Source organism: Euphorbia lathyris, chromosome 1, assembly GCF_963576675.1.
Source record: "Euphorbia lathyris chromosome 1, ddEupLath1.1, whole genome shotgun sequence".
Taxonomy (NCBI): domain Eukaryota; kingdom Viridiplantae; phylum Streptophyta; class Magnoliopsida; order Malpighiales; family Euphorbiaceae; genus Euphorbia; species Euphorbia lathyris.
This window is the reverse complement of record NC_088910.1, coordinates 139327376-139355276: the sequence shown is the minus strand read 5'-3', so window position 1 is coordinate 139355276 and position 27901 is coordinate 139327376. Positions and strand designations below refer to the sequence as shown.

Here is a 27901-nt window from a genome sequence, read left to right as displayed (position 1 = left end):
TTCGAAATATTGTGGATATTCAATTACTTTTAGTTTGCATATATTACATGAGCAAATATAAAGTCTTAATGGGCAAGAATACTAATTAATTGTATTATAATAAATAAGAAAATACAACTAAATAAAAAGATAACATATAAAGTTAATAGGAAAATAATATAATATGATTAATTTAATTATGAAGTTTATCTTAAATTGGATATATTTTGTAAACGTTAAGCTTAAATTCGTATTATTTTGTAAACGTTAAGCCTATGTTAGTGCTATTTTGTACGTGGGGCCTAAATTGATGCTATATTGTAAACGTTAAGTCTAACGTTAAGCCTATATCGGTGCAATTTTGAACGTTGAGCCTAAATTGGTACTTCCTCCAAAACCTTAGGCCTATTTTGGTACCTTATCCCTTTAAAAAAAATTATGTAAACCGTGGAATGTTTATAAAATTATACTAGGTGCCGGTTTTACCAAACAGAACATAATTTTTAAACAGCACCCTTGCTGATTTTATTTGTCATAGAAACTCCATTCTAGGGCAAAATCCGCAATAATCTCAGTTTTTGACTGTTTGTTTACTGCACGAACTAGTGGATCTTCCATGGTGGAAAGTGAGGGAAGTGGAGTTGGAAACTGCGATTCAGAAAATGGAAATAAAAGAATCAAATTCGGCGAAGAAGAAGAAGACCGCCTTAGTGCCTTGCCAGATTTTCTTATTCACCGCATCCTCTCCTTCCTGCCAGCAACCGATTTGGTTAAGACTTTAGTTCTATCCAAATGGTGGAAGTATCAATGGACTCATGTTCCTGTTCTCAAATTCTTTCCTAATGATGGTATGTCTCACGAAATGTTTTCCAATTTGATTGACAAAACCCTAATTCTTCATGATTGCTCCAATATGGACAAATTCTTCATCAAATTGAAACCTTTCACTGAGTATCAATTTCCTAAGTTGGATTCCTGGATTCGTTTTGCTGTGAGAAAAGATGTAAAGGAGCTCATTGTCAATTTCAATACCGACTTCGTCTACTACTCCTTGCCGCAATTTCTTTTCAACCATTCTTCATTGGTTGCATTGAAGTTATCTACATGTCATTTAATGTCGGTTGGAAAAGTAAATTGGGAGTCTCTCAAAACTTTGTGGTTATGTGATTGTGAAGTGGACAATAAAGCATTTGAGAATGTTTTATGTGGTAGTCCTCTCCTTGAACACTTACAATTATGGAACTGTTATTTGTTTCGAGAGCTTGTTATTGCCTCTAAAAGTTTGAAAACTATAATTTTGAATGGAGTTGGCCGCGAATGTAGTGTTATTGAAATTTCATGTCCTAATGTTAAGAGATTGAGAATATCAGGTCTAGTGTGGTTTAAATCTCTTAAGTTAATGAATTTGCCTTCTTCACTCTATGCTACTTTTGATTTCTACTTCGACGATGTGGAGCTTGAAGACGAAATGAGTCACAATGACTTCATAAATTTGGTACAAACTCTTGGGAAGATTGAGCATGTTGAGAAGCTAGAAATTGGGCGTTGGTTGATTCAGGTAAGTTTCATATTAGGAATTCAGTCTCATTGAGAGTTTTTTAAGTTTAATTTGGTTTAAGAGGTGAATAGTAGGATTTGAAATTTGAATGATTATATAATCGTTACTGATTATTCATTGCGTTGTTTTTTTAAGATTCTATCAACCTTCGAGCATGAAGGCTGCATAGATGACTTGCCAGATTCTGACATCCACCGGATCGTCTCTTTTTTGCCATTAACAAAAGACGCATTTGAGAAGGACCTTTACAAGACATGTCCATTTAAATGGACTGATGACCCAGTCCTCAATTTTGTTTCCAATGGTATGTATATCAGATAATTCATCAGTTTGATTGACAATATACTTATTCTTCATGATTGCTTGAATACAGAGAAATTTGTTGTTGACTCGAAAGGTATCCCTTTGATGTACCTGGATCCTAGATTGTCCTTGTGGATTCGCTTTGCTACCATCAAAGCTGTAAAGGAGCTCATTTTGGATTGTGATTGTACTAACATGCAATTTAGAAGGGAGTACTTATTGCCGCAATTTGTTTTCAACAATTCTTCATTGGTTAAAATGAAGCTATGTGCATGTGATTTTTTGCCGGATGGGAAAGTAAATTGGGAATCTCTTAAGTGTTTGCAGTTAGATCATTCTGAGTTGGGTAATCAAGCGGTTGAGCATGTTTTATCTGGTAGTCCTTTGCTTGAATGCTTAGAATTACGATGTTGTAGCTTTGAAGGTGCCGTTGTTGTTGCTTCCGAGCATTTGAAAACATTTATTATTCTAGAAGAATTTGGTAAGAACTGTCCTATCCTAGAAATTTCATGTCCTAATCTTGAGAGCTTGAAAATATGGGGACAGGTGGGTTCTACATGTCTTAAATTGACGAACTTGCCTTCTTCACTGCATGCTACATTGGATTTGTATGTCCTAGAATCAGATGATATTAGTCGTGATGACTGCATGAATTTGGTTGAGGAGACCATGAAGCAGATTGTACATGTTGAGGAGGTAGAAATTGCGTTGACGAGGCGAGGAGCTATAAATTCTGTATTGGTTTTTAAAGGTAATTGTTTGACAAAAAATTTAATATTTCTTTGCGTTCTTGAGGATCAGAAATCTGTTACCTATAAACGTAGGGCAACTAACAAATGTAGGGCAACTAAATCCCCATGACTTCTTAATATAATTGTCTAAAGATAATATTTTGCAGTTAAATATGAGAATTAATTCTTATTACAAGTGAGTTTAAGTTTTAGCTCCTTGTAACAGATATTAAAGTTAGAAAAGGTGGGTATACTTGAAGCTGCTGGATCAGATGGATTTTGTGCTTCAAGTTCGTAAGAAAATGGTATCCTCTCCACCTTACCCATTCTGCAAATTTTAATGATAATTTTGTGCTTCCCTTATGTTTTAGCAAGAGTTGATTGCTAGATAGTTATTGACTTGTTACTCTCAATGAATCGTATCAACTCTGCTGTTATTTTGGTTCCATTTTTGAAGATAGTAATTCACTTGCTTCTTTCTTTGATGATTGTGAGTTTGTGTTCGTTAGAAAATTGAGTAACCATTTAATTCTATGAATCTCCTCATTAGGTCACTTTTTTGTTTTTGTCTCAAAAGTTGTGCTTGTTTCTTATATTAATTTCAGAACAATTGCTATTTAACATAAAGAAGAAAAAGGTCGTTCCAAAACTTCACCAGTGTCTCAATGGAGAGTTCTGCTATGGCTATAATAGCAAAAAGGTCTCTTGTGCCACTGTTGTCCATTTCGGACAATAAACTGCAGCTACAACATGAAGTGATTTCAAACTCCCGTTCCTTTTGTAGTTTTCTTCAATTTCTTTGTGAGCAACTTGTCTGATATCTCATTATCATCTTTATGCCTATTGTGATGGCCAAAAGAATCAGACCTTTTACTTGTTAGCTATGCCTATAGTAAATGAACGGTTCTGTTTTCCCAGGCCTTGGTAGCTAAAGTTGATGAATTGCCATTGTTATTTTCCTTGAATTTGGTTAGAAATCTCATGTTTACTGCAAGATACTCCACATATTAGTTTGTTGATTGATTTAAAATATGTCCATGTTAGTCATTTTACTTAAAACAATAGTTACTCGTCAATTTACAAAACAATAATTATCTAATAGCTGAATCAAAAAGGCCCTTATATATGTTGATGCATCCTTTCTACTAGACCATTTTGCGGTGGTGTTTGAACACAATCTTTGATGAAGAGTTCCTTTTGAACACAGGCTGAAATAAGGTTGAATTCTAGATCATTATCTTCCCTTGTTACTTTGAGCTTTTTCTGAAACTGAGTTGAGTTGAACCGAGAGTAGATGTTGACCTTCATATGTATGTCCATTGTCAGATTATTAGGTATTATTTAGGTGGTTAATTAGAGTTTCATTGCTTAAATAGTTGTTAATTCTCTGTTCTACCTTATTTTCTATTCTTCTGCTTCCTTAAACCCTATTTCTTCTCTAATCTCTAGAGTCAGAAATTCTAATCTTGTGCACCATTTCATAGAAAACTGATGTAGTAGAACGACTGATAGGGATAAATATCCTAGTCTTGAGTACCAAATATTATCTTTATGGGATAAGGATAACGTTATTTAGTCCTAAATGAAATGGTGTAAATTAATCCTAACATTTCCAACTACGATCAATTTTAGCCCTTACGTTACCAAAAATTTGAAAAGAATGGTTTCACTTTTATTTAACTGTCCCATCAGATCTTATAAACAAGTTTGTCAGTAAATATTAGTTTCGTACATTTTTATGTGTTATAACTATATCAGTAACATTGTAAAAATTTTAGATACTTTGACAATTTTTTGTGATATTAACTTATATGTGGTAGACTTAGTTATTAGCATAATAGGTTTTTTTTGTAAGATGTTAGTAAAATCATCTCCAACTCCTAGTCCAGATTCTAAAATAATATAAACAATTGACTCTGAGTGAATTTGACATATCATCTCCAACAATACTTCTCATATTCACTCTTTATATATTATTTTATCATTAAAATTAATAAGTATTGTTATATTTATTAATAATGAGAGGGGCGAGTCTACTCGATAATAAATTATTTATAAAAAAAATGAAATAAGGAGGTAGTAGGAGCTCCTCAATAATACAGAGGATGTAGAAGCTCCTAGTGTTTTGAGGAGTCACTAAGAGGCTGTTGGAGATGGTCTAAAAAATTTAGGGTTTGTTTGTTTTACATGATGTATTTTGCTGTTTGAAAAGACTACTTTTCCAAAAAGCAGGGTTCACTGCTTTTTTAAAAAAAGCTATTTTTCGGCTATGAAAGGCAGACAGGAGGTGTTCAACCAAAAACCTAAAATTCTACTTTTTGAAGTGAAAAGGCAACCAGGAGGTGAAAATGGAGTGATCAAACACTCCCTTAGTATCTTAAACATAATTGATGTTTGGAAGGTCTGATGTGACAGACGGTTAAAACATTGTTTTCAAACTTTCTATAATGTAAAGATAAAATTGATATTGCTTGAAAACGTTAGAGTTAAATTTTGATCATTTTATATGTTCGGGTCTAATTTGGCCCTTATTCCTATCTTTATTGCTGTTTTTAACATTGTCATTATTTCCAAAGTTGCCCTTATCCCTATCTTTATTGCTTTTTTTAACATTGTCATTTTACAAAACTGTATCATGAAAAGTTGTCAGAGTCGGATGATACAATCAACCGATTTCTGATCTTAGCTGCCCTAATCTTGAAAGTTTGTGAATTGTGTATTAAGCATTGATTAAGAGCAGGGCCGGTCCTGACATTTTAGGGGCCTCAGGCGAAATAAGAGATAATGGGCCCTTAATAAAAAAAATTGTACTAAAAAATCTAAAAATAGAAATTTGATCAATTTTTAGACCTAATGGATAATATAACTAAATTTATAACAAAAAAAAAAGTATATATTCAATAAAATTAAAAATTTTGGGCCCTTTTTAGCCTTGGGCCCTTGGCGGCCGCGCCCCGGACCTATGCCCAGGGCCGGCCCTGATTAAGAGAAAAAAATTAGGATCACAAGACAAAGTGGAAATGATCAGCTAATTTAACGGTTCCCATATGAATAGCAGACTATGTTGCACGGACACTTCTGACTAATAGCGTTTTTGTATTTCGTGTCCTTGTCCATTTTTGTTTATAAGCTATTTTATGAAGGTTATGTTTTAAAAATAACATTTCATGTGTCCGTTTCTGTGGTCATGTCCATTTCTGTGTCCGTGTCAGGTGCAACATAGATAGCAGATAAGCATTTAGGATTTTCTGTGACTTGTGAAGTAATTAGAGAAATTGGTGAACCTGACTTGAGATAAAGTTAGTGTATATGTAGTCTGCACATTTGAATTCAGGATAAGAACCTGAACTTATCCTGTGTCTGTTTTCTTGTTCATGTCCAGTTCCATTTCTATGTCAATGACGTACAACATAGATAGCAGATAAGCATTTAGGGTTTTGTGTGCCTTGTGAAGTAATTAGAGCAATTGTTGAACCTGATCTTGAGATCAAGTTAGTGTATTAGTATTAGTAGTCTGCACATTTGAATTCATACGAACAGGATAAGAACCTGATCTTCATTTTATAGGACTAATACATCTGTTAATACATTCCGTTGCACCGTGTACTTGGCCCAATATTTCAACTGTCCTCTAAACTGTCAAAAGTTGCAAATGACCTAAAATTCTAGTCCAATTGCATTCAATAATCCTTTATTTTCAATAGAATTTGTTGGATGTATAAATGAGAGAATACTTTGTCACGTGTAAAAGTGCTACCCAGTATTAAAAAAAATGCCAAATATAGAAACTTCTGAAAGCTTATGAGGCAGTTGAAGTTTTTGGGTTATTGAATGAAATTTGACAAGAAATGCAATTAGACAATAGTAGAGGTTATTGAATTGAATGCAGTTGAATAAAAATATGTTGTTATTTGCAACTTTTGAAAGTTCAGGGGGCAATTGAATTTTTTTGCAAGTACAAGGGGCAACAGATGTATTGAGCCTTGTACATCTATTGCTATTATGAACTTACTTATAGTGAACTATTGTCTTCCAAAATTTATTAAAGTGTTCGGAGCCTTCTTGTCATTCTTCAAACCTCATTTAAGAAAGAATAGACAGTCAGAGATGTGTCAACGTCCGTTGAACCGGCACTGATGCCTAAGTAAGCAATAGTTTGAAGGGTTGAAGATAATAGAATACTTTAAAGTAGTGATGTTAACGTACTTTTAGGGTTCTGCCACACCTGTCCTTTTATGGTGCTTTAAAGTATAGAATACATCTTCCATTATGACACAAATGGTTTCAATTTACGAGCAGATGGGTCTTCCTTTATGGAAAACGGTTTCTGGAAGCTGATAGATCTAAAAGACCCTAATGCTCCACGTGATCACTTGATATGAAGGCTCTCAATGCTTCACGTGGTCTTGAGATCTGTTCCACGTGTCATCATTTATTTCCTACTACTTAAATAGTCCTTGTACTTTGTTCTGATTATTAATGAATTACCTTTGCATTGAGTTTCAACTTCCAGATTTGGAGCTATCAACCTCTCATTACGACTCTGATTCCTCCTACGCTTCAATCGTTCACTATTTCTTCCCATTTTCTGATCATTTTTCCTATAACCATATAATGGTTATTGTTTCGATTTTGAAGCAACCCATCAATACGTGGATCTCATTGCACCAAAATTTAGTTATTGAAATGGCCTAATGTTCCTCCAGCCCCCTTAACTTGTCCAAATTAGTCATTTTACCCCTCACCAACTCATCAAATGTCTTATTTACCCCCTAACTCTATAAAAATGATATTTCTCACTCCTTATGATCTTATTTACCCCTTAACTCCATAAAAGTGGTATTTCTTACCCTTTTATAGTACCAAATTAATAGGACTTATTCAAATGTGTTTGAAAATATATTTTTTTAATATCAGTTTTTTTTTAATTTAATAATTATATTGATCCTTTATGCGTTTATTACAATAATATTGTATTACAATAATTAGATAATCAAAATTTAACTAGCCAAAAAATTGAAAAGAGAAGGAATGAATAAAAGATACAAATAACAAAAACATTAATATAAACAAGTTAAATAGGGATAAGGTACCAAAATAGGCCTATGGTTTTTGGAGAAGTATCAATTTAGGTTCCACGTGCAAAATAACACAAATATAGGTTTAACGTTTGAAAAATGTATCAATTTAGGCCTCGATAATGGATTATAAGGGGTGAGAAATACCACTTTTGTGGAGTTAAGGGGGTAAATATGACGTTCTATGAGTTGGAGGGGTAAATGGACAAGTTGAGGGGGTGAGAAATACCACTTTCATGGAGTTAGTGATGGCAAAAACTAATGGAAGGCTTCAAATGTCCAGAAATTGGGGCCAAAATTGGCAGACTGGAAGTAATTTGGTAGGCCAAAGTTTGTCTTTCCAAGTGACTGTAAGTGATGGCAAAACATTGGAGTTTGATAATGTTTCTGATTCTAATTGGCAATTTGGAAATTCTTATGATGGAAAATTCAATTTTTAGGATTAGGGTTTGAATAATTAGGGATATTTTAAGTTTTGTTGGAGGTTGAATTTTATCATTTTATGTTTTTTTTATTAGCTGTTTATCAAATTATAATAATGGTGAAATAAACATTAACTAGTTTTCACTTAATATTTTCTTGTGTTATTTTCTTTTGCTGTAGAAATGGTATTGTGTGTTATTTTAATTATTATTATTTTGTTTAAAAAATGGTACTTTCTATATAAGATATAAGGACATAATTGTATGATATGCAACCTAGAAAGTTATCATTGAGACCAAATACACAAAGAAGCATATCTACCCTAAGACGCTGATCCAACACAATACGAGTTGGAAGTAAATTGGAGCAGAGTTTCCAAAAAAAACAAAAAGAAATTAACTTTTGGAGGAAGGCAAAGAACTCATAGCCTACACCACGGGTCCGAATTCGGCCTGTGCGTGTCAATTTTGTTACGGCCTTTTTAAAGTAAAAATAAATTATGAGTGTTCATTGTGGTTAATATGTTTAACATTTAGCGAGTTTCTCTTACATGGAAGTATGATCGAGTGTGTTGGTGAATATGTTGCCACAAAACATGTGGGGCTTATAATGAGGGGGCATATTCTCATTAAGAGCCCAAATATTCGTACTAAATTATATCAGGTGAGGCTAATTACTTTCAAGGCACTCTTTATTACTAAGATCTTTTAGTAAAAGTATTAACGAGAACAATGTATATCCTCGTTATAAACTTACAATGATAATTTTATCCCTACTAAAATAATATTTACTCACAAGCAAAACTACTTTTCATTAAAATTAGAGTAGAAATAATTCCCTATTTGTCTTAGAAAATATACTTCATTTGTCCCATAAGTAATATCATGTTCTTTTATCATTAAACAAAACAAAAAGTACTAAAATGTTCATTTGAAAGAACTATTTTTCCAAAAAATATTAACTATATTAATCTCCACTCTAATATTGGCTTGAACACAAACTTTAGTTTCACCTTCAATGTAATGTTGACCCATCCAACCAACCATGCCATAGAATCCATTGAACTAAATGTTCAAGTTGATAGTTAAGGCCCAATAATAGATGTTATATTAATCTCTAACATTTTTTTATAGACAAGCATCTTGGGTTTGAAAATTCCACATTTTTGGACGAGTGTTGATAACAATGTGTGGCGGAGCACTTATTGCACCTGAATTATCTGATGAAGCAGTCACCGGAGAGGCAGCAGCCTTGAACACAAACTTTAGTTTCACCTTCATAGAGGCATGAGTTGCAGGCTGCAAATCAGGTGTCGACTCATTAAAAGTCTAATTACACTCATTAAAAGTTATTAATGAGCACAAGTTTCTCCTTAAAGAAGCGCTTCTTACTAAAAGTATTAATGAGCATAATAATTCCACTCATTATTAACTTACAATGGGTGGACATTTACTCTTACTAAAAACTATGTATAATGATTAAAAATACGTTTGTTAGAAATATTTATAATGATAAAAAAAATACATTCATTATAAGTATTTATAATGATTATAAATGTATATCTCCATTTCATCCAATGTTCACAATACTTTTTACTAAAAACTATGTATAATGATTAAAAATATGTTCATTAGAAATATTTATAATTAAAAAAAATACACTCAGTATAAGTATTTATAATGATTATAAATGTGTGATCTCCATTTCATCCAATGTTCACAATACTTTTTACAAAATGAAAACCAAATCAAAATTAAAAAAACCGAACCATAGTTGCAAATTATAAATCAGTTTGGTAGTTGGTGATGTATTAGGCTATTAAAGTTATTCAGAATAACAATTACCATGAAACCGCGATTTTTATATTCTAAAATCATATTTTTTTGGAGCTTTCTCTCTCTAAAAATTTACTCTCTCCTAACCAAACAACGCAAAAATGACCTTAAAATGAAAATTTTCAAGAATTGAAGTTCTTTAGAATATCATTGACTCTTTGAACTTTATTTGAGATCGTCAACAATCATTTTGAGGCGTTGAGTGGCCACCAGTGTTAAAAGTGTAAAATTCAATGCCCATAATGTTAAAAAGAGCAAAGTTCAATGGCCATTGGTGTAATTTACACGTAATACATAGGTTGATATAAGTGTGGAAGTATGGTCCTACTCCTGGATTAAGTAGTGGGGAGGTTCCCTACATTTGAATCTTGTGGGCTTCTTTTTTATCATTGAGATTTTTGGAGATGAATTTGATATTTATTTAGACTTGTCGGAAACAAATGTTATGTTGTGAACGGCTTGTAATTGAAAATTTAATGATGTGATTACATAATTAATAAATGTGAATAGATGGGGACGAAATGGGACGATTAAGGAACGTTGGTTTTCAATGAGTAATAAGAGTCGTTGTTCGATGTATTCACTAATATCGGAATAATTGGTACAACAGACTTCACAAGGAGACTATGATACCCTTCAAAGAATGAGTCATGGACACTCATCTACTTATTCTTGATTTAGAATATCTATCATTTAATGGGTTTAATTTAAAATTACTTGCTTGAAGTGGTTCAATTGATTTGTGGAATGTCTTAATTTCTTGTAAAATTTGAAAATTTTCTCCCTAGGGACTAATTTAGCCTGTCCTCGAGTTCATCCTTCACTATTTTATGGTTTTTGTCCCGTTGTCAACCATTACGAACAGTGGGGGTGCGAACTTCTATGTAATGACCATTCTTAAATAAATATATTATTTTAATTCCAAACATATTAGGTCTTCATTCCTCTCACGCAAATGGATTCCAGTTATTCCATTTTTCGTAGCTCGAGCCATGAGCCTTATTTCTCGGTTCACAAGGTTCCCTCATGTCATTAACTTGTTTTCCTTTATCCTTTCTATTAGGGCCCCTACTAACCTTGTCCTTTTCTTCCTCTACGTAATCAGCAAGATGTTTGCTATCATCACAACGTACAAAACTCTGACCCTGTAGCCACTAATTCTTCCAAAGTTCTAAGGAGATCTTTGTAACACTTCCTCTTTAACGATTCACAAGTTCATTTTTCCAGGGCGTCCATGGCAACCTCCAAATTTAAAGGTATGACAAAAGAGGCCATCTAATGAAACCTGGTAAAATCATCTTTAGGAGGCTTGTAACCTTTTGCTAGACATCCTGAAGATCGGTACTTACCCACTCAGCTTTCACTGCTCCCACAACTCAAACTACAATTAGGCCCTTTAAATCTCAGAATGAATCTAAATATCCTTATAATAACGCATATACTATTCATGAGCTACATGGTGAGAAAAATCTTACACATCATATCATCTTATTGAGTGTACATGTTCATCATCGCATGGAGATCATTTGGATTTTCTACGTTAGAACATTGAGACAAATGAAGAGTTTTCCAATGAGGTGGAAAAGGTGTGTCGATGATGCACTGCGAGAGGGGAGTGTGGGATGGTATCTGGTAAATCACAATTCCATAAAACATTAGAATAATACTTCTTAGGACTTTTTCGTCAAAGTATTCTTAGTGTTTTCATTAGGAAGGACGTAATCTATGACTTATTTGTCTTTCTTATGTCAAATGATCTGCTTCTCAGGCAAAACATTGTTGTTGGCACTCTAATCATGGATTTTAGGTATGTCCCATCCTTTTTCTTCATTGTGTCCAAAGAAGGATGTTTAATCATTTGTTAGATAAGTCCATAGCTGTTGATTTTCCTGTTGTAACTACAATTAAATCTCCGCCATATAGACCTGAGTCAATTGCATCTTTTACAACATGTGGCTAGCAACATTGAATTAGGATATGTCGTAGAGTTCCGAGTTGTATCTCGTTTTTAAGTTGTATTATACTCGAGATTATGTACTTCAAGCTCTTTCTCATTATGGTTTGAGATCATTTTTTTCCTCCCAACGTGGGATCTAATGCCTTTTTTGGGTCATTGGGTTGAGGAATGGACTTTGTTTGTGTGGTATCTCTAAGTAGTTAGTCGTCTATGCTTTTGAAAAATCTCTCGAGTTGTTCAGACGAAAGATCTAGAGGTTTTAAAGTAGGATCAAGCTCACTACACCAAATGTTGGGTGTAGTCCAATCTTCAAGTTGACTTTCACGAATGCTAGTTGATATGCGTTGGGTTGGACCCTTAATTAGGTACACTTTGATACCAAAGTTAGAAACCAGTTAGAATAAAAAATGAAATATCACATAATTAAGATAAAGAAAGTAGATCACACTCATTTATAGAATGTCATGAGTGTGAAAGCAATATTGTACCCTAGACTAGGCGGTGGGGCGACTCCCGGTATTCGTGATGTTGTGGCCTTCTCCTGTATCGTTGGGTTTTTAAAAGATGAATGGGCCTCACAAGATGATTTATGCTTCTACTTAGATTTGATCCGAAACATATTGTTTCATATTTTCAGTTCGGTTTGATTGTTAAACACTCAATTTAAACTAGAGATATGGTGCAAAAATGTCTCAAAAGTTGACAGCGAGGAGCAATTTTATTTCTAACATATAAACTGGTGCAATTTTACGCCTAACTAATGTTGGCAGCAAAGAACAATTTTACCATTAAAATGTACATTAGCAAGCTGAGTAAATTTCATATATCATTATAAAACACGTATATTGTTTAAAAAAAACAAATTTCACATTTTTTATGATTTATAATAGAATTGGAGATTAATATTTTTAAATTTGACGGAATATTTGGATTGTTTTTGTCCAACTCGTACGTTTAACAATATATAATTTTTAATTTTTTTTCCACGTCTATTCATACGTATATGATCTGTTACTAATGTGAGATAGAATGGTGCACATGCTAGTGTAAATGACAAGATTAATGACAGAGAAAACAATTTGATGAATTATTTTTGAAATAACCCAACTTGCCAATGTTATGTGTAAATTTTCTCTTGACAACCACTAGAGATAAAATCACACGATTTTAGACACTATAGGTAAAATTGTTCATCCTTGTTCCGTTGTGTTTTTTTTTTTTACTTATCCCTTTAAACTATAAATTGAGAATTTAATTAACCATTTTAGAATTAAGAAGTTAATTAATTAGAGAACTAGTTAATTTAACTCATAAAATAAATAAATAAATGGTCGAATTGGCTTTTCAAGTTGGCATGAATGGTCGTTTTAGCCCAAATCAATCGTTGAGTATCAACCCAGGCCTGTTCTTTGTTACTTAATTTCAATATCAGCAATTTCAATTCAGTTCAGTAATTTATCATTATTTATTATAATTATAATTATTTACAAATAATTTATTATTATTTATTATTAATTATATATTTTATATATTATTTATAATTAAGTATTCTTTAAATATAATTCATCATTATTTATTATACTTATAATTATTTATATATAATTTATAATTTATTATATGTATAATTTATCATTATTTATTATAATTATAATTATAATTATTTATATATAAATTTTGTTATTTTAGTTCAGTAATTTCAGTTCAGTTCAATTCAGTCAAAAAGAACAAGGCCTCGGTCTTTAAAATTGGGGTGAAGGGTCAAATTAATCCAAGATCAAATCAGCACTTAAAGTATAATATATTTTTAATACCCAAACTTTATCATGTTTATGTTTTGATATCTGAGTTAAAAGGTGTTGAAACCGCACTAACAAAGGAAATCTCTCAAAATAGGAGTATGAGCCACAAACAATATATTCTAATAGAAACTTCTCAAAACAGAGAGACAACCCTCATTAAACCCTAAAATAGTATTAATGCATCAATATTATGCACCGGCGCATGACTCTTTTGAAATCAGGAATACTGTCAACCTTTTTCTTTTATTTCTTATAAATAATTTTTTAGTATCAGATATAACAAAAATAAATTTTGGATATATTTTATTTACAAAGAGAAAATACTCAATTTTGAATAAGAATTAATTGAATTTATAATTTTAATTCTATTGAAGTTTTTCTAATGAAATAATTCTATTAAGTGATAGAATGCGAGAGAAATAAATAAAAGTCAAAACCGCACTAATAAAAGAAATTTCTAAAAATCTCTCGAAATAGAATTATGAGCCACGAACAATTAATTCTGATAGAAACTCATCGAAACAGAGACAAAAAAAAAACTTAACTAGTGTGTCGATATTCGACATGGACAAGATAACAAATGCCTATAAAGTCTAAAATATGAACATAGTTTCTATGATATCGACCCATCATTTCTTAATTTATTATATTCTTAATTCTATTTTTTAATGGATAAAAGTTTATTCGGTCTCTCAAAAATTTATTTATTTATTTGGCTTGGACTTGATAATTGCGTCAAAGCGTTCTGCGGCTGCGTATTATATAATAGTTTTTAATTATAAAAATAGATTTTAGATATCAAAATATAAACATGATAAAGTTCGGGTATCAAAAATATATTATACTTTTAGAGTTTATTTAAATTGACCCTATATACCAACTTGAAGGACCAATTTAACCCTTTATTTTAAAATAAGTATAAGAGTATGACTTTCCTTTTCTTTTTCTGTTTGAAAATTGTACCATTTTGTAGATTTTCAAATGAGAACTCATACACCTATTGAATCGTAATAACAAGATTTTGCCATTTTCCTGTGATAAATAAAATCTCATAAACGTCTTGGTTAAATATTATATCCACTATATAATGCAGTTAACCAGAGATGAAAGTATAGTAGCTAATCTACCAGTTTTAAATTGTGAAGAAACCGATGGATTAGCTTCCGGTTTTATATCTAAACAATTATTATTATTATTTTTTATTTTTTAAGGGAATCCGACAACTAGTCTACCAGTTTCATATTACACTATTTTAAAAAAGGGACAAGGTATCAAAAATAGGCCTAAGGTTTTTGGGGAAATACCAATTTAGGCTCGTTCAAAATAGCATAATATAGGCTTAACGTTCACAATATAATATCAATTTAGGCCTCACTTACAAAATAGCACCAATATAGGCTTAACGTTTACAAAATAATATGAATTTAAGCTTAACGTTTACAAAATATATACAATTTAAGCTAAACGTCGTAATTCAATTAATCATATTATATTCTTTTCCTATTAACTTTATATATTATCTTTTTATTTAGTTCTATATTTTTATTTATTACAATACAATTGATTAGTATTCTTGCCCATTAAGATCTTATATTTGTTTTTCATAAATGATTCCATGACTACTAAATTTCATTGCTTATGTAATATATGCAAACTAAAAGTAATTGAATATCCACAATATTTCGAACACTGACATATATTATTTTAACTAGTGTTCGAAATATTGTGGATATTCAATTACTTTTAGTTTGCATATATTACATGAGTAAATATAAGGTCTTAATGGGCAAAAATACTAATTAATTGTATTATAATAAATAAGAAAATACAACTAAATAAAAATATAACATATAAAGTTAATAGGAAAATAATATAATATGATTAATTTAATTATGACGTTTATCTTAAATTGGATATATTTTGTAAACGTTAAGCTTAAATTCGTATTATTTTGTAAACGTTAAGTCTATGTTAGTGCTATTTTGTACGTGGGGCCTAAATTGATGCTATATTGTAAACGTTAAGCCTATATCGGTGTGATTTTGAACGTTGAGCCTAAATTGGTACTTCCGCCAAAACCTTAGGCCTATTTTGGTACCTTATCCCTTTAAAAAAATTATGTAAACCGTGGAATGTTTATAAAATTATACTAGGTGCCGGTTTTACCAAACAGAACATAATTTTTAAACAGCACCCTTGCTGATTTTATTTGTCATAGAAACTCCATTCTAGGGCAAAATCCGCAATAATCTCAGTTTTTGACTGTTTGTTTACTGCAGGAACTAGTGGATCTTCCATGGTGGAAAGTGAGGGAAGTGGAGTTGGAAACTGCGATTCAGAAAATGGAAATAAAAGAATCAAATTCGGCGAAGAAGAAGAAGAAGACCGCCTTAGTGCCTTGCCGGATTTTCTTATTCACCGCATCCTCTCCTTCCTGCCAGCAACCGATTTAGTTAAGACTTTAGTTCTATCCAAATGGTGGAAGTATCAATGGACTCATGTTTTTCAATTTGATTGACAAAACCCTAATTCTTCATGATTGCTCCAATATGGACAAATTCTTCATCAAATTGAAACCTTTCACTGAGTATCAATTTCCTAAGTTGGATTCCTGGATTCGTTTTGCTGTGAGAAAAGATGTAAAAGGAGCTCATTGTCAATTTCAATACCGACTTCGTCTACTACTCCTTGCCGCAATTTCTTTTCAACCATTCTTCATTGGTTGCATTGAAGTTATCTACATGTCATTTAATGTCGGTTGGAAAAGTAAATTGGGAGTCTCTCAAAACTTTGTGGTTATGTGATTGTGAAGTGGACAATAAAGCATTTGAGAATGTTTTATGTGGTAGTCCTCTCCTTGAACACTTACAATTATGGAACTGTTATTTGTTTCCAGAGCTTGTTATTGCATCTAAAAGTTTGAAAACTATTATTTTGGATGGAGTTGGCCGCGAATGTAGTGTTATTGAAATTTCATGTCCTAATGTTAAGAGATTGAGAATATCAGGCCTAGTGTGGTTTAAATCTCTTAAGTTAATGAATTTGCCTTCTTCACTCTATGCTACTTTTGATTTCTACTTCGACGATGTGGAGCTTGAAGACGAAATGAGTCACAATGACTTCATAAATTTGGTACAAACTCTTGGGCAGATTGAGCATGTTGAGAAGCTAGAAATTGGGCGTTGGTTGATTCAGGTAAGTTTCATATTAGGAATTCAGTCTCATTGAAAGTTTTTTAAGTTTAATTTGGTTTAAGAGGTGAATAGTGGCATTTGAAATTTGAATGATTATATAATCGTTACTGATTATTCATTGCGTTGTTTTTTTAAGATTCTATCAACCTTCGAGCATGAAGACTGCATAGATGACTTGCCAGATTCTGACATCCACCGGATCGTCTCTTTTTTGCCATTAACAAAAGACGCATTTGAGAAGGACCTTTACAAGACGTGTCCATTTAAATGGACTGATGACCCAATCCTCAATTTTGTTTCCAATGGTATGTATATCAGATAATTCATCAGTTTGCAGTTTGATTGACAATATACTTATTCTTCATGATTGCTTGAATACAGAGAAATTTGTTGTTGACTCGAAAGGTATCCCTTTGATGTACCTGGATCCTAGATTGTCCTTGTGGATTCGCTTTGCTGCCATCAAAGCTGTAAAGGAGCTCATTTTGGATTGTGATTGTACTAACATGCAATTTAGAAGGGAGTACTTATTGCCACAATTTGTTTTCAAGAATTCTTCATTGGTTAAAATGAAGCTATGTGCATGTGATTTTTTGCCGGATGGGAAAGTAAATTGGGAATCTCTTAAGTGTTTGCAGTTGGATCATTCTGAGTTGGGTAAAATAAGGTTAGTGTTTGCCGGATGTGATTTACTTGAAAACGTTAGAGTTAAATTTTGATCATTTTGTTAGTTCGGGTCAAATTTGGCCCTTATCCCTATCTTTATTGTTGTTTTTAACATTGTCATTCTTTCCAAAGTTACCCTTATCTGTATCTTTATTGCTGTCTTTAACATTGTCATTTTACAATTCATATTCCAAACGGAAAACTGTATCATGAAAAGTTGTTGGAGTCAGATGATACAATCAACCGATTTCTGATCTTAGCTGCCCTAATCTTGAAAGTTTATGAATTTTGTATTAAGCATTGATTAAGAGAAAAAAAATTAGGATCACAAGACAAAGTTGAAATGATCAGCTAATTTAACAGTTCCCATATGAATAGCAGACTATGTTGCACAGACACTTGTGATTAATAGCGTTTTTGCATTCGTGTCCGTGTCCATTTTTGTTTGTAGGCTATTTTATGAAGGTTATGTTTTAAAAATAATATTTGCAGTGTCTGTTTCTTTGGTCACGCCCGTTTCTATGTCCGTGTCAGGTGCAACATGGATAGCAGATAAGCATTTAGGATTTTCAGTGACTTGTGAAGTAATTAGAGCAATTGTTAACCTGACTTGAGATAAAGTTAGTGTATTAGTATTAGTAGTCTGCACATTTGAATTCATATGAACAGGATAAGAACCTGATCTTCATTTTATAAGACTAATACATTCTGTTGCCTCGTGTACTTGGCTCAGTATTTCAACTGTCCCCATAAACTGTTAAAAGTTACAAATTACAATATATTCTAGTCCAATTACATTCAATAACCCGTTATTTTCAAAAGAATTTGTTGGATGCATAAATGAGAGATGATCTGTTACGTGTCAAAGTGCTCACCACATATAAAAAAGAAAATAACAAATAAACAAATAAATAGATACTTTTGAAAATTTATGAGGCAGTTTAAGTTTTGGCGTTATTGAATGAAATTTGACAAGAAATGCTATTAGACAAGAGTAGATGTTATTGAATGCAATTGGATAAATATAAGAGCTTATTGAATGCAGTTGAATAAGAATACGAAATCATTTGAAACTTTTGAAAGTTACGAGCCAATTGAATTTTTTTACCAAGTACAAGAGGCAACAGATGTATTAAGCATTTTTTATAGCATGTATACATCTATTGCCTTTCTGAATGAGCTTATAGTGATGTATTGTCTTTTGGAATTTACTTAAAGTGTACGCACCATTCTTGTCCTTCTTCGAACCTCATTTTAGAAAGAATAGACAATCAGAGATGGGTCGACGTCCGGCGAACCCGTGCTGATGCTTAAGTAAGTAAGGGTTTGAAGAGTTGAAAATAATGGATTACTGTGAAGTAATGATGTCAATGTACCTCTAGAGTTCTATCATACCTATCCTTTTATGGTAAAGGCTATGCTTACTTTCACCATTGGATTAATTTTATACTCCATCATCCAATGATAAAAACACACCAAGTAATGATACTTTGTAAAAAACTAACCATAGAAAACACCATCCTTTTATCCTTTTATAGTGTTTTAGCAAATCCTTTTTCTCTTAGAAAACCTTCTATTAGGAGAAGTCTTCTATTAGGATACATCTTCCACTATGACACAGATAGTCCTTATACTTTGTTTTGATTAATCAATTTTTATGGACAACTTTAGGGAACTGGTAATACCAAATAAGCAAGTTTAGGGAACTGGTGAGACACTTGCAAAGTTCAGAAAACCAGTCTGCTATTATGGACAAGTTCAGGGAGCTGATGATGTAGTAGGCCTTTTTTATATCAAAAGTTAAAAGTTAATAGCACATTATTTATATTGTTTTTTTGGACGTGTAAACTATAAAGGGATAAGGTGTAAAAATGCCCGTAACGTTTACCGTTAGGAGCAGTTTTACTCTTAACGTCTAAAATAGTGCAATTTTACCTCTAACGTTGGCAGCCAAGAGCAATTTTACTCCTAACATTGACAAGTTGGTTCAATTTGAGAAATAATTTACCAATCTGTCTTCTCGGTCATGAATCTTAGCATTTATATTTCATATGTGTCACAAACATATGATTAGACGTGAAATTTTTTTTTTTTTTAAAATATACAATCTTTTATACGAGTTGGAAAAAAATTCAAATATTTCACCGAATTTATAAATATTAATCTCAATTTCTATTATTAAATCACAAAACCTATGATTATTTTTTAAAAAAACCAACCGATGTGCAATTGGTGCATAATAAGAAACAAAATATCCGTTGTTTTATAATAATGTCTGAAATGGATCCAAATTTTAGACATTAAAGGTAAAATTGCTATTGGTGCCAACATTAGGGATATTTTTACACTTTATCCCAACTATAAATAAAGAGCTAAAGTAGAAGTAAAGTTTATTCAAGCTATCGCTTATAAATATAAATATTTATTTTCTGTTGAAATTAAATTATACATTTTAACATTCAACCAAATACTGATTAATTATAATTGATGAAAATTGTGAATATGAAATTTTAGTTAATTTGAAGCTAGTTAGTAATACTTTAATAAGTTAAAGTTTCATAAATTTTTTATTTTATTCTTTTATTGAAATCAAATTAGTAAAATTGGGTACGATAATAGGTTTAGCTCTTGGGATGATCCGTGCTTAAACTTTAACAGTTTCTTGAGACTAGTTATTGTTGATATAGTAACGTACTTGAATAAGACGTACATGTAAAAGAGTTCTTATATTATGCATATGACATCCACGTCACTTGGAGGACCCTCAATTCATATTTGAACACATGTATTGTGATACCACTTAATAATTAAAATAATGGGACCTCTTATAATACGTGTGTATTACACATGCCAAAATATGTATAGAAAGTCCTTCATTTAATGTGGAGAACCGAGTGCTCCCGAAATGAAGACACTGTAATTTATAACTCCTTAACTTGTAAATATTAATGATATAAGTATATAATTTATAATGTTAGTGGTAAAATTATTTTGATATTTTATAAAAAAAATCAGTAAATTTTATTATTCTGGTTGAGATGCAATAGGAATAATAATGAAAAGAAGGAAAAGTATAACCCTTTTAATTCACCAATAAACAATAATCTTATTTCCTCTTAACTCCTTATAATGTATAGTGGAGATGTAGATCACTAGCGATGTCTGGCCCTCCCTCCGTCCCTTTGTTGGAATAGTTTTTTGGGAACACTCTGACCATCAAGTCAGTGAAAGAGAATAAAGTAATTAGAGAGAGAATGTAGCGGATCTCCCTAATTGGTGTTAGGAACCCTTTTGGCTGATGGGCTTATGTGTCTCCGGCCCATATTCCATATATAATGTACAAAACCTCTAACTTTGATAGTTAAAAGCACTTTTACTCATGCCTTTTAAAATATTATAATTTATCACTAATGTTAGAAATCAAAAGTAATTTTACTAAATTGGATCAATTTCAGATATCATTTAAAAAATACTAATGTTTTATTCTCATATCATCAGTTGTATATTAGTTAATTCTTTTTGTACGTCTTTGTAATTTAATGACATAAATATAGATTAACATTTTCAAATTAGAAAAAATATTTATATTTTATTTACCAAACTCAATATAATTATTTGATTTTTTTCACGTATATTTATGATTTAGTACTAATAAGATACAAAATGACATACTTTTCCTGTAGAGGGTAGGGATTCTCCGTCCCGACGGAAAATCCCCGATAAGGATCCTCATCGAACATGGATGAGGATAATTTTGTCCCTCGTAACGAAGATGGAGAAAGGTATCCATGCCCCTTAATCCTTAATGAGGATCTCCGCTTATTCCCCGTGATAATTGATTTTTTTATATGATTTAAGTACATCTTAATTATGTGATTATTTGTTTTTTTTTTATTTGTAAAATTTGAGAATGTTTGTTCATACTTGATATTATTAGCCACTATTTCTTAAACGTTTTTGCCTTTACTGATTTTTTAAATAAAAATAGTGATTCCCCGTGGTGAATGGAGAATGGGGAATGTGGAAACATTTTCAGAATATTTGTAAACGGGGAATGGGGATCCCCATAGAGACAGTGATGGGGATCAGTTTGTCCCTGTTTAGCTCACGGGGATGGGGATGGTGAATCCCCGACTAGTCGAGGACGGAGATGGGAAATGCATTCCCTACCCCGTTTACATCCCTAAGAAACAACAAGGTTTATGAATGACAATATACAATTTGATGAATTATTTCTCAGTTTATTCGACTTTTCGACATTATAAATGAAATTGTTATTGATTATTAACTTTAAAAATAAAATTGCACCATATTAAATGTCATTGTGTCACATACAAAATTGTTCTTAAGTATATATAAGAGGAAATCAGAGAATGGCTTAATACATCCCTAAGATAAAGAGTAGATGCGCCTATTTTAAACCTAATTACTAACTTCCTGGTTGTTCAAAAACTGCAACTGAATTTCAAAATTTTACAACTAACCCTCTTACATTACTTATTTAAAACAAATAACCCTTAAATAAAAAAAAAAACATTTATCATAATGTTACATCATAAATAAAATGTCGAAAATATTGATTGCTACAACTAACTACTCTACGTGGAAAAAATTATAAGTATAATTAAATCCCTGAACTTTACCTTTTTATAAAGATCAACCTCCTGATCAATTATTTTTCGACATTGCGCTCTTAATCACTAATTATGTTATGGATTCGACCCTTGTTGAACTTTTCTATCGAGTTTGGGTGGCACACATTTTTAGGATGATCAGTCTATTGATGTGGATAAATAAAAATAAAAGTTTATTAACTAAGATAGATAAAGAATAAAAAGTAAAAACAAATTACAGAAATGAATTTCCAATAGGTTCTTCCAAACTCGATTTTCTCCTCTACCATTTTGCGATTTTGAGCATTAGAATTGCCAAATCGATCTTTTCATTTTCCAAACTCGATGGAAAATTTCAATAAGAGCCAGAATCATAACAAAATCAATGATCAATAACTCAATATGGAAAAATAATTGATAAGAGGTTTGATTCTTAAAACATCTAAAGTTCAGATGTTTAAATATGAAGTTGAAAGGGTTAATTTTAAAGTTCAAATATTCGTTGCATTTTTTGAACAATTGAGGGCACCGAAAATATATTAAACCTAAGAGAATCTAAAGCTTCACTTAATGTCTTATTGGTTCTCTGTTTTTCTATTGGGATTTTTGTATTTTACTTTAAACATAAGATATAAAATCTTTTATTAAAATTAAAAAACATTTTATATCTTATTAATATTTTTTAGGTTAAAAACATCATTAGGCTACTGACCTTTATTAAACCTTAATTTTTTATTGGAAAAAGTACAAAAATAAAACTTGTGGTTACACTTGTTTTCAATCAACACCCATGTGGTTTAAAAGTTTGCAAAATGGTACGTTGAGGTTCATTCCGTTAGCAAACACATACCAAATTGACTAACGGTGTTAAAAGTCAAAGGGAAAAGAGTTAATTTGGTCCTTATATTTATATATTTTATAAATTATCCTCTCTTATTATCTAATTATCACAAGCAAACCCTAAAATAAAAACAAAATATCAAATTCACCATCTTTCTCATTCTCTCACTTCTTTCTTTAATTTATTTTCCTTCTCTCTCTAAACACAGTCACTCTCCATCTCTATTTTCTCTCTCTAAAATATTTTTTACTTGTACCATGGTATCTCCTCTAAGCTTAATCCGGCCAATAAATTTCTTCCCATGAATGCAATGTTGAATGTGTGGAACAAAGCAAGAATCGAATTTGAAAACGTAAGACTAGGAACAGAAATTTGAAAAATCGCAGAAATAATGTACCATCGTACACTCCTCCATCAACGAGCCATTGTTCATTGTTCGAATTAATAGATTTAGAGTTTTTCTCAGCCAGTTTCAGAATCATTTCCGCCTGTTCAACATTCCGCGAAATTATTTTGAAACAATCAGTACTAAAAAGAATAAACACACTTCTTTCTTTTGCAGTGTTCGATTTGATTTCAAGATCGAAATTATTTCGCAGTGTTGGATTTGATTTCAAGATCGAAAAGCTTGAGGTGTAATTGGTTATAGAACGGAGGGGAAGGAAGAGCTGGAATAGTGGAGGTTAATGATGTTGTATTTGAAGCAGCCAAGCTCCATTCCTATGCAAGTGATGATGCAATTTTGTTTGTATTGAAGGATAATTTCCATTCTTCCTTTGTTATTCTTATTATTCAATTTTTCATTTTTCAATTTTTTCAATTTTCTCAATTCTTATGCAAGTGATGATGCAATTCTGTTTGTATTTTCTCAATTTTCAATTTTCTCTTCTTATTCTTATGTTTACAAATTGTTAGAATATATATACCATTGTCTATATTAGTGTAATATAGACAGAGGTTATACCATTCCTATGCAAGTGATGATGCAATTTTGTTTGTATTGAAGGATAATTTCCATTCTTCCTTTGTTATTCTTATTATTCAATTTTTCATTTTTCAATTTTTTCAATTTTCTCAATTCTTATGCAAGTGATGATGCAATTCTGTTTGTATTTTCTCAATTTTCAATTTTCTCAATTTTCTCTTCTTATTCTTATGTTTACAAATTGTTAAAATATATATACCATTGTCTATATTAGTGTAATATAGACAGAGGTTATACCATTGTCTATAATAGTGTAATATAGACAGAGGTATTAGAGTCTTTAGACATAGAAAGTAAACTTCAGTATTAATTGTAATTGTTTGTCTATAAATACTGTAATCTTCTCGATTTCATATATACAAAAATATCTTTCTCTTCATCTCTTTTCAATTTCAGTTAGGTCAATATGGTATGAGAGCTGGGTGGTGGATTCCACATTCCGGCGACTGAAAATTGAGATGATCGGAGAATGAGAAGAAAGAAACAACAGTACAGATCGTACGCTGATATAGTGAATTCAAGTTTTGAAGAAGTTGAATCAGAATCAAGCGATTCTGAATCAAGAAATTCTGATCGTGATTCTGAATCAAGAAATTCTGATCGTGATTCTGAATCAAGAAATTCCGATCGCAACTCAGATCAAGATTTCAATCACGATTCAAATCGTAATATTCCTAATTCAGAATCAACGATGAATACATCTGGTAATTCGTCAAACAACCAGAGCAGTGACAATCCTGGTTTGATGATCGTTAATATAATTCTTGATGGAAAGAATTATAATCTGTGGAAGAGAGCATTGTTGCTTGTCATTAGTGCAAAACGCAAGACAAATTTCATCATGAAGAACGATGAACCAGCAGATCGAACCTCAGATGCACATTTGAAGTGGAAAGAAACAGATGATCTGGTATTCTCCTGGATCTTGAATTCTCTCACCAAAGAATTGGCTGCAGTCTTCATTCATGCAAAATCTGCTCAAGGATTGTGGAAGGAGATAGAGCAAAGGTATGGAGAAAGTAATGGTCCTCTTATTTTTCAACTTCGCAAGGAGATTTGCAGTTCGACTCAAGGAGGTATGTCTTTAGTACATTTTTTTAATAAGATGAAAATGATGTGGGATGAATATGCAATATTGAAGCCTATTGAAAATTGCACTTGTGGAGAGTCAAGAAAACTTGCTCAAACACAGATTGAGGATGAACAATTAATGCAATTTTTGTCTGGATTAAATGCTGAGTTTGATCATGTTAGAGATCAAATCTTGATCATGGAACCATTACCTCCTGTTAATAAGGTATTTTCAATTCTTTCACGAATTGAGAAACAAAGAAGTGGAAGCACAAATAACAATATTGTGGAGTTTGTTAATATGTCTGCTGGTGGTAGAAAACAAGGATATAAAAATGGTTATAATAGTGGAAAAAACGGCTATCAGGCTAAGAACAAATCGGATAAGGTTTGTACTTATTGCAGAAAAGAAGGACATGAGCGTCAAGATTGTTTCGGGATTAAAGGATATCCAGATTGGTTCAAAGGAAAGAGGATAACCGGACCAGCCAAACACCAAGCAAATATGACACAAGAACCATCTTCTAAACTCGAAACTCCTTTATCTAACTGTGATTTTGATGATAGTGAGGCATGCAGGAAAGATTCGATGCAGGAAATGTTGCAAAAATTGGAGGTAATGCAAAGGGAGGTTCAGAGAGCCATCAAAGGAAAACAATCAGACCAGGAATTTTCTGCATTCGCTGGTTTTGCTGGTGCTTGTGCAGGTAATAATTCAGTTCGAAATTCTGAAATATATGCTGAATGGACAATAAATTCAGGTGCTACTACACATATGACCTCAAATTTAGGCATAATGACTAATGTTACCAAGTTGACAAACACAAAAAGGATTTTCCTACCAACGGGAGAAGTACATTTAGTCAGTTTCAAGGGAGAGGTGTTATTTCAGAAGAATTTGCAATTGCATAAATGTTCTATATGTTCCCAATTTTAAGCAAAATTTGATGTCATTTGGTAGATTGTTGAAAGATCAACACATTACAGTGAAATTTTGGGCTGAATATTGTGTTTTGCAGGACGTGAAATGTGAGGAAATCATCGCAGTGGGCAGAATAAAGAATGGTTTATACTACTTGAATGCTGAATCCTTCAATAAAGATGTAATAATGAATTTGTCTAGTCCGAATAGTATGCTTAGCAATAAGTTTACAGTTTTATCTGCTAAAGAAGATTGTTATGATATGTTCTTGTGGCATAGAAGACTTGGCCATATGGCTTCAGATAAATTGTCACATGTTTTTCAGTTTCCTAACTCTCAGCAATTTAGTCAGTGTGATGTTTGTTTAAGAGCTAAACAAGTCAGACAACCTTTTTGTAATAGCTCTATTAAATCAATAAAAGTTTTTGATTTGCTACATTTAGATTATTGGGGTCCTTACAAGAAGACTTCTTTGAGTGGAGATCGATACATGTTGACAATTGTTGATGACTTTAGCAGAGTAACCTGGACTATTCTATTCAAACATAAGGATCAAGTAGCCAGCTTGTTAGAAAATTTCTTAATCTTGGTCAAAACACAATTTCAAATGGAGGTGAAATGTATAAGAACGGATAATGGGACAGAATTTATTGGAACTAACACTCAATCAATTCTTCAGAAATATGGAATAGAACATCAGAAAACTTGCGTTTACACTCCGCAGCAAAATGGAGTTGTGGAGTGCAGACACAGGAGTTTGACAAATGTTGCAAGGGCATTATTGAAGGAAGGTTCACTGCCTATCAGGTTCTGGGGGGAAGCAATGCTTCATGCCACAGTGCTGTTAAATGTGTCTCCTACAGAAGTGTTGAAATGGAAGACCCCGTATGAAGTGCTATATAATAAGGTACCAAATTACACAGATTTGAGAATTTTTGGATGTGCAGGGTATGTTTTAAATGTCAACCCTAAGAGGGGTAAGTTTGACGACAGATCGAATCTGAGTATATATGTGGGTTATTCAGCTGGTCAAAAGGGGTGGAAAATGTACAATACAATTACACAACAATTGTGTACCTCAAGAGATGTCAAATTTCTTGAAAATGTTTTTCCTTATGCAACTAACCAACATAATTTGCAGGAAGTTGCTAATTCTCATAATGGCAATGAGGATTTTAATAACATTTTTAGGTCAATTCCATCGGATGATGAAGAAGTTGAAGTCCTTACTGCAGATAATCATTTGACAGACACATCTCTTATTGGCAATTCAACTTCAACTTTGCCTGTAGAGACAACAATTGATGCTCCTACACCCTTGTTACCTTCAATTGCAGGCAACAGGCCTCATCGACAGCATACCAAACCAGGATGGATGAGAGATTTCGTGATTAATCAGATTTCTCATGAAGGAAGCAGTTCCCTTTTGTACAGTCAAGAGCATACAACTTATATAGCAGAATTAAATAAAGAATATGAGCCAAAGAATTATAATGAAGCTAAAGGGAATCCTAAATGGGAGAAAGCTATGTCTAAAGAAATTGAAGCCTTGGAAAGGAACAAAACTTGGAAGCTAGTGCATCTACCTTCAGGAAAGACAACTATCACTTCCAGATGGATTTTCAAAGTAAAATATGCTCCTGATGGAACTGTTTCTAGGTATAAAGCCAGACTTGTGGCTCGTGGTTATAACCAAACATATGGAGTGGATTATCATGATAGTTACTCTCCTGTTACTAAAGTAACCACAGTGAGAGTTTTTCTTGCAGTTGCTACGGCCAACAATTGGCCAATCCAGCAGATAGACATTAATAATGCTTACTTGCATGGATCAATTGAGGAGGAATTATACATGGAAGCACCAGCAGGATATGATAGTCAGGGCATGGTTTGCAAACTGGAAAAGTCCTTATATGGACTTAAGCAGGCAGGAAGGCAATGGAATA

At 32.2% G+C, this 27901-nt stretch overlaps 2 protein-coding genes across 2 annotated transcripts; both read left to right on the top strand.

The window, feature by feature from the left end:
* Nucleotides 1-1915: 1915 nt before the first annotated feature.
* Nucleotides 1916-2925, top strand: LOC136216030 (F-box/LRR-repeat protein At3g03360-like). Its single transcript, XM_066002965.1, has 2 exons — nucleotides 1916-2591; nucleotides 2798-2925. The coding sequence occupies exons 1-2, from the start codon at nucleotides 1946-1948 to the stop codon at nucleotides 2827-2829; spliced, it is 678 nt and encodes a 225-aa protein (XP_065859037.1). The 5' UTR covers nucleotides 1916-1945; the 3' UTR covers nucleotides 2830-2925.
* A 13693-nt stretch (nucleotides 2926-16618) lies between these two features.
* On the top strand, nucleotides 16619-17761 carry LOC136216014 (uncharacterized). The gene is made up of 3 exons (XM_066002964.1): nucleotides 16619-16858; nucleotides 16994-17162; nucleotides 17239-17761. The coding sequence occupies exons 1-3, from the start codon at nucleotides 16700-16702 to the stop codon at nucleotides 17574-17576; spliced, it is 666 nt and encodes a 221-aa protein (XP_065859036.1). The 5' UTR covers nucleotides 16619-16699; the 3' UTR covers nucleotides 17577-17761.
* Nucleotides 17762-27901: the final 10140 nt, after the last annotated feature.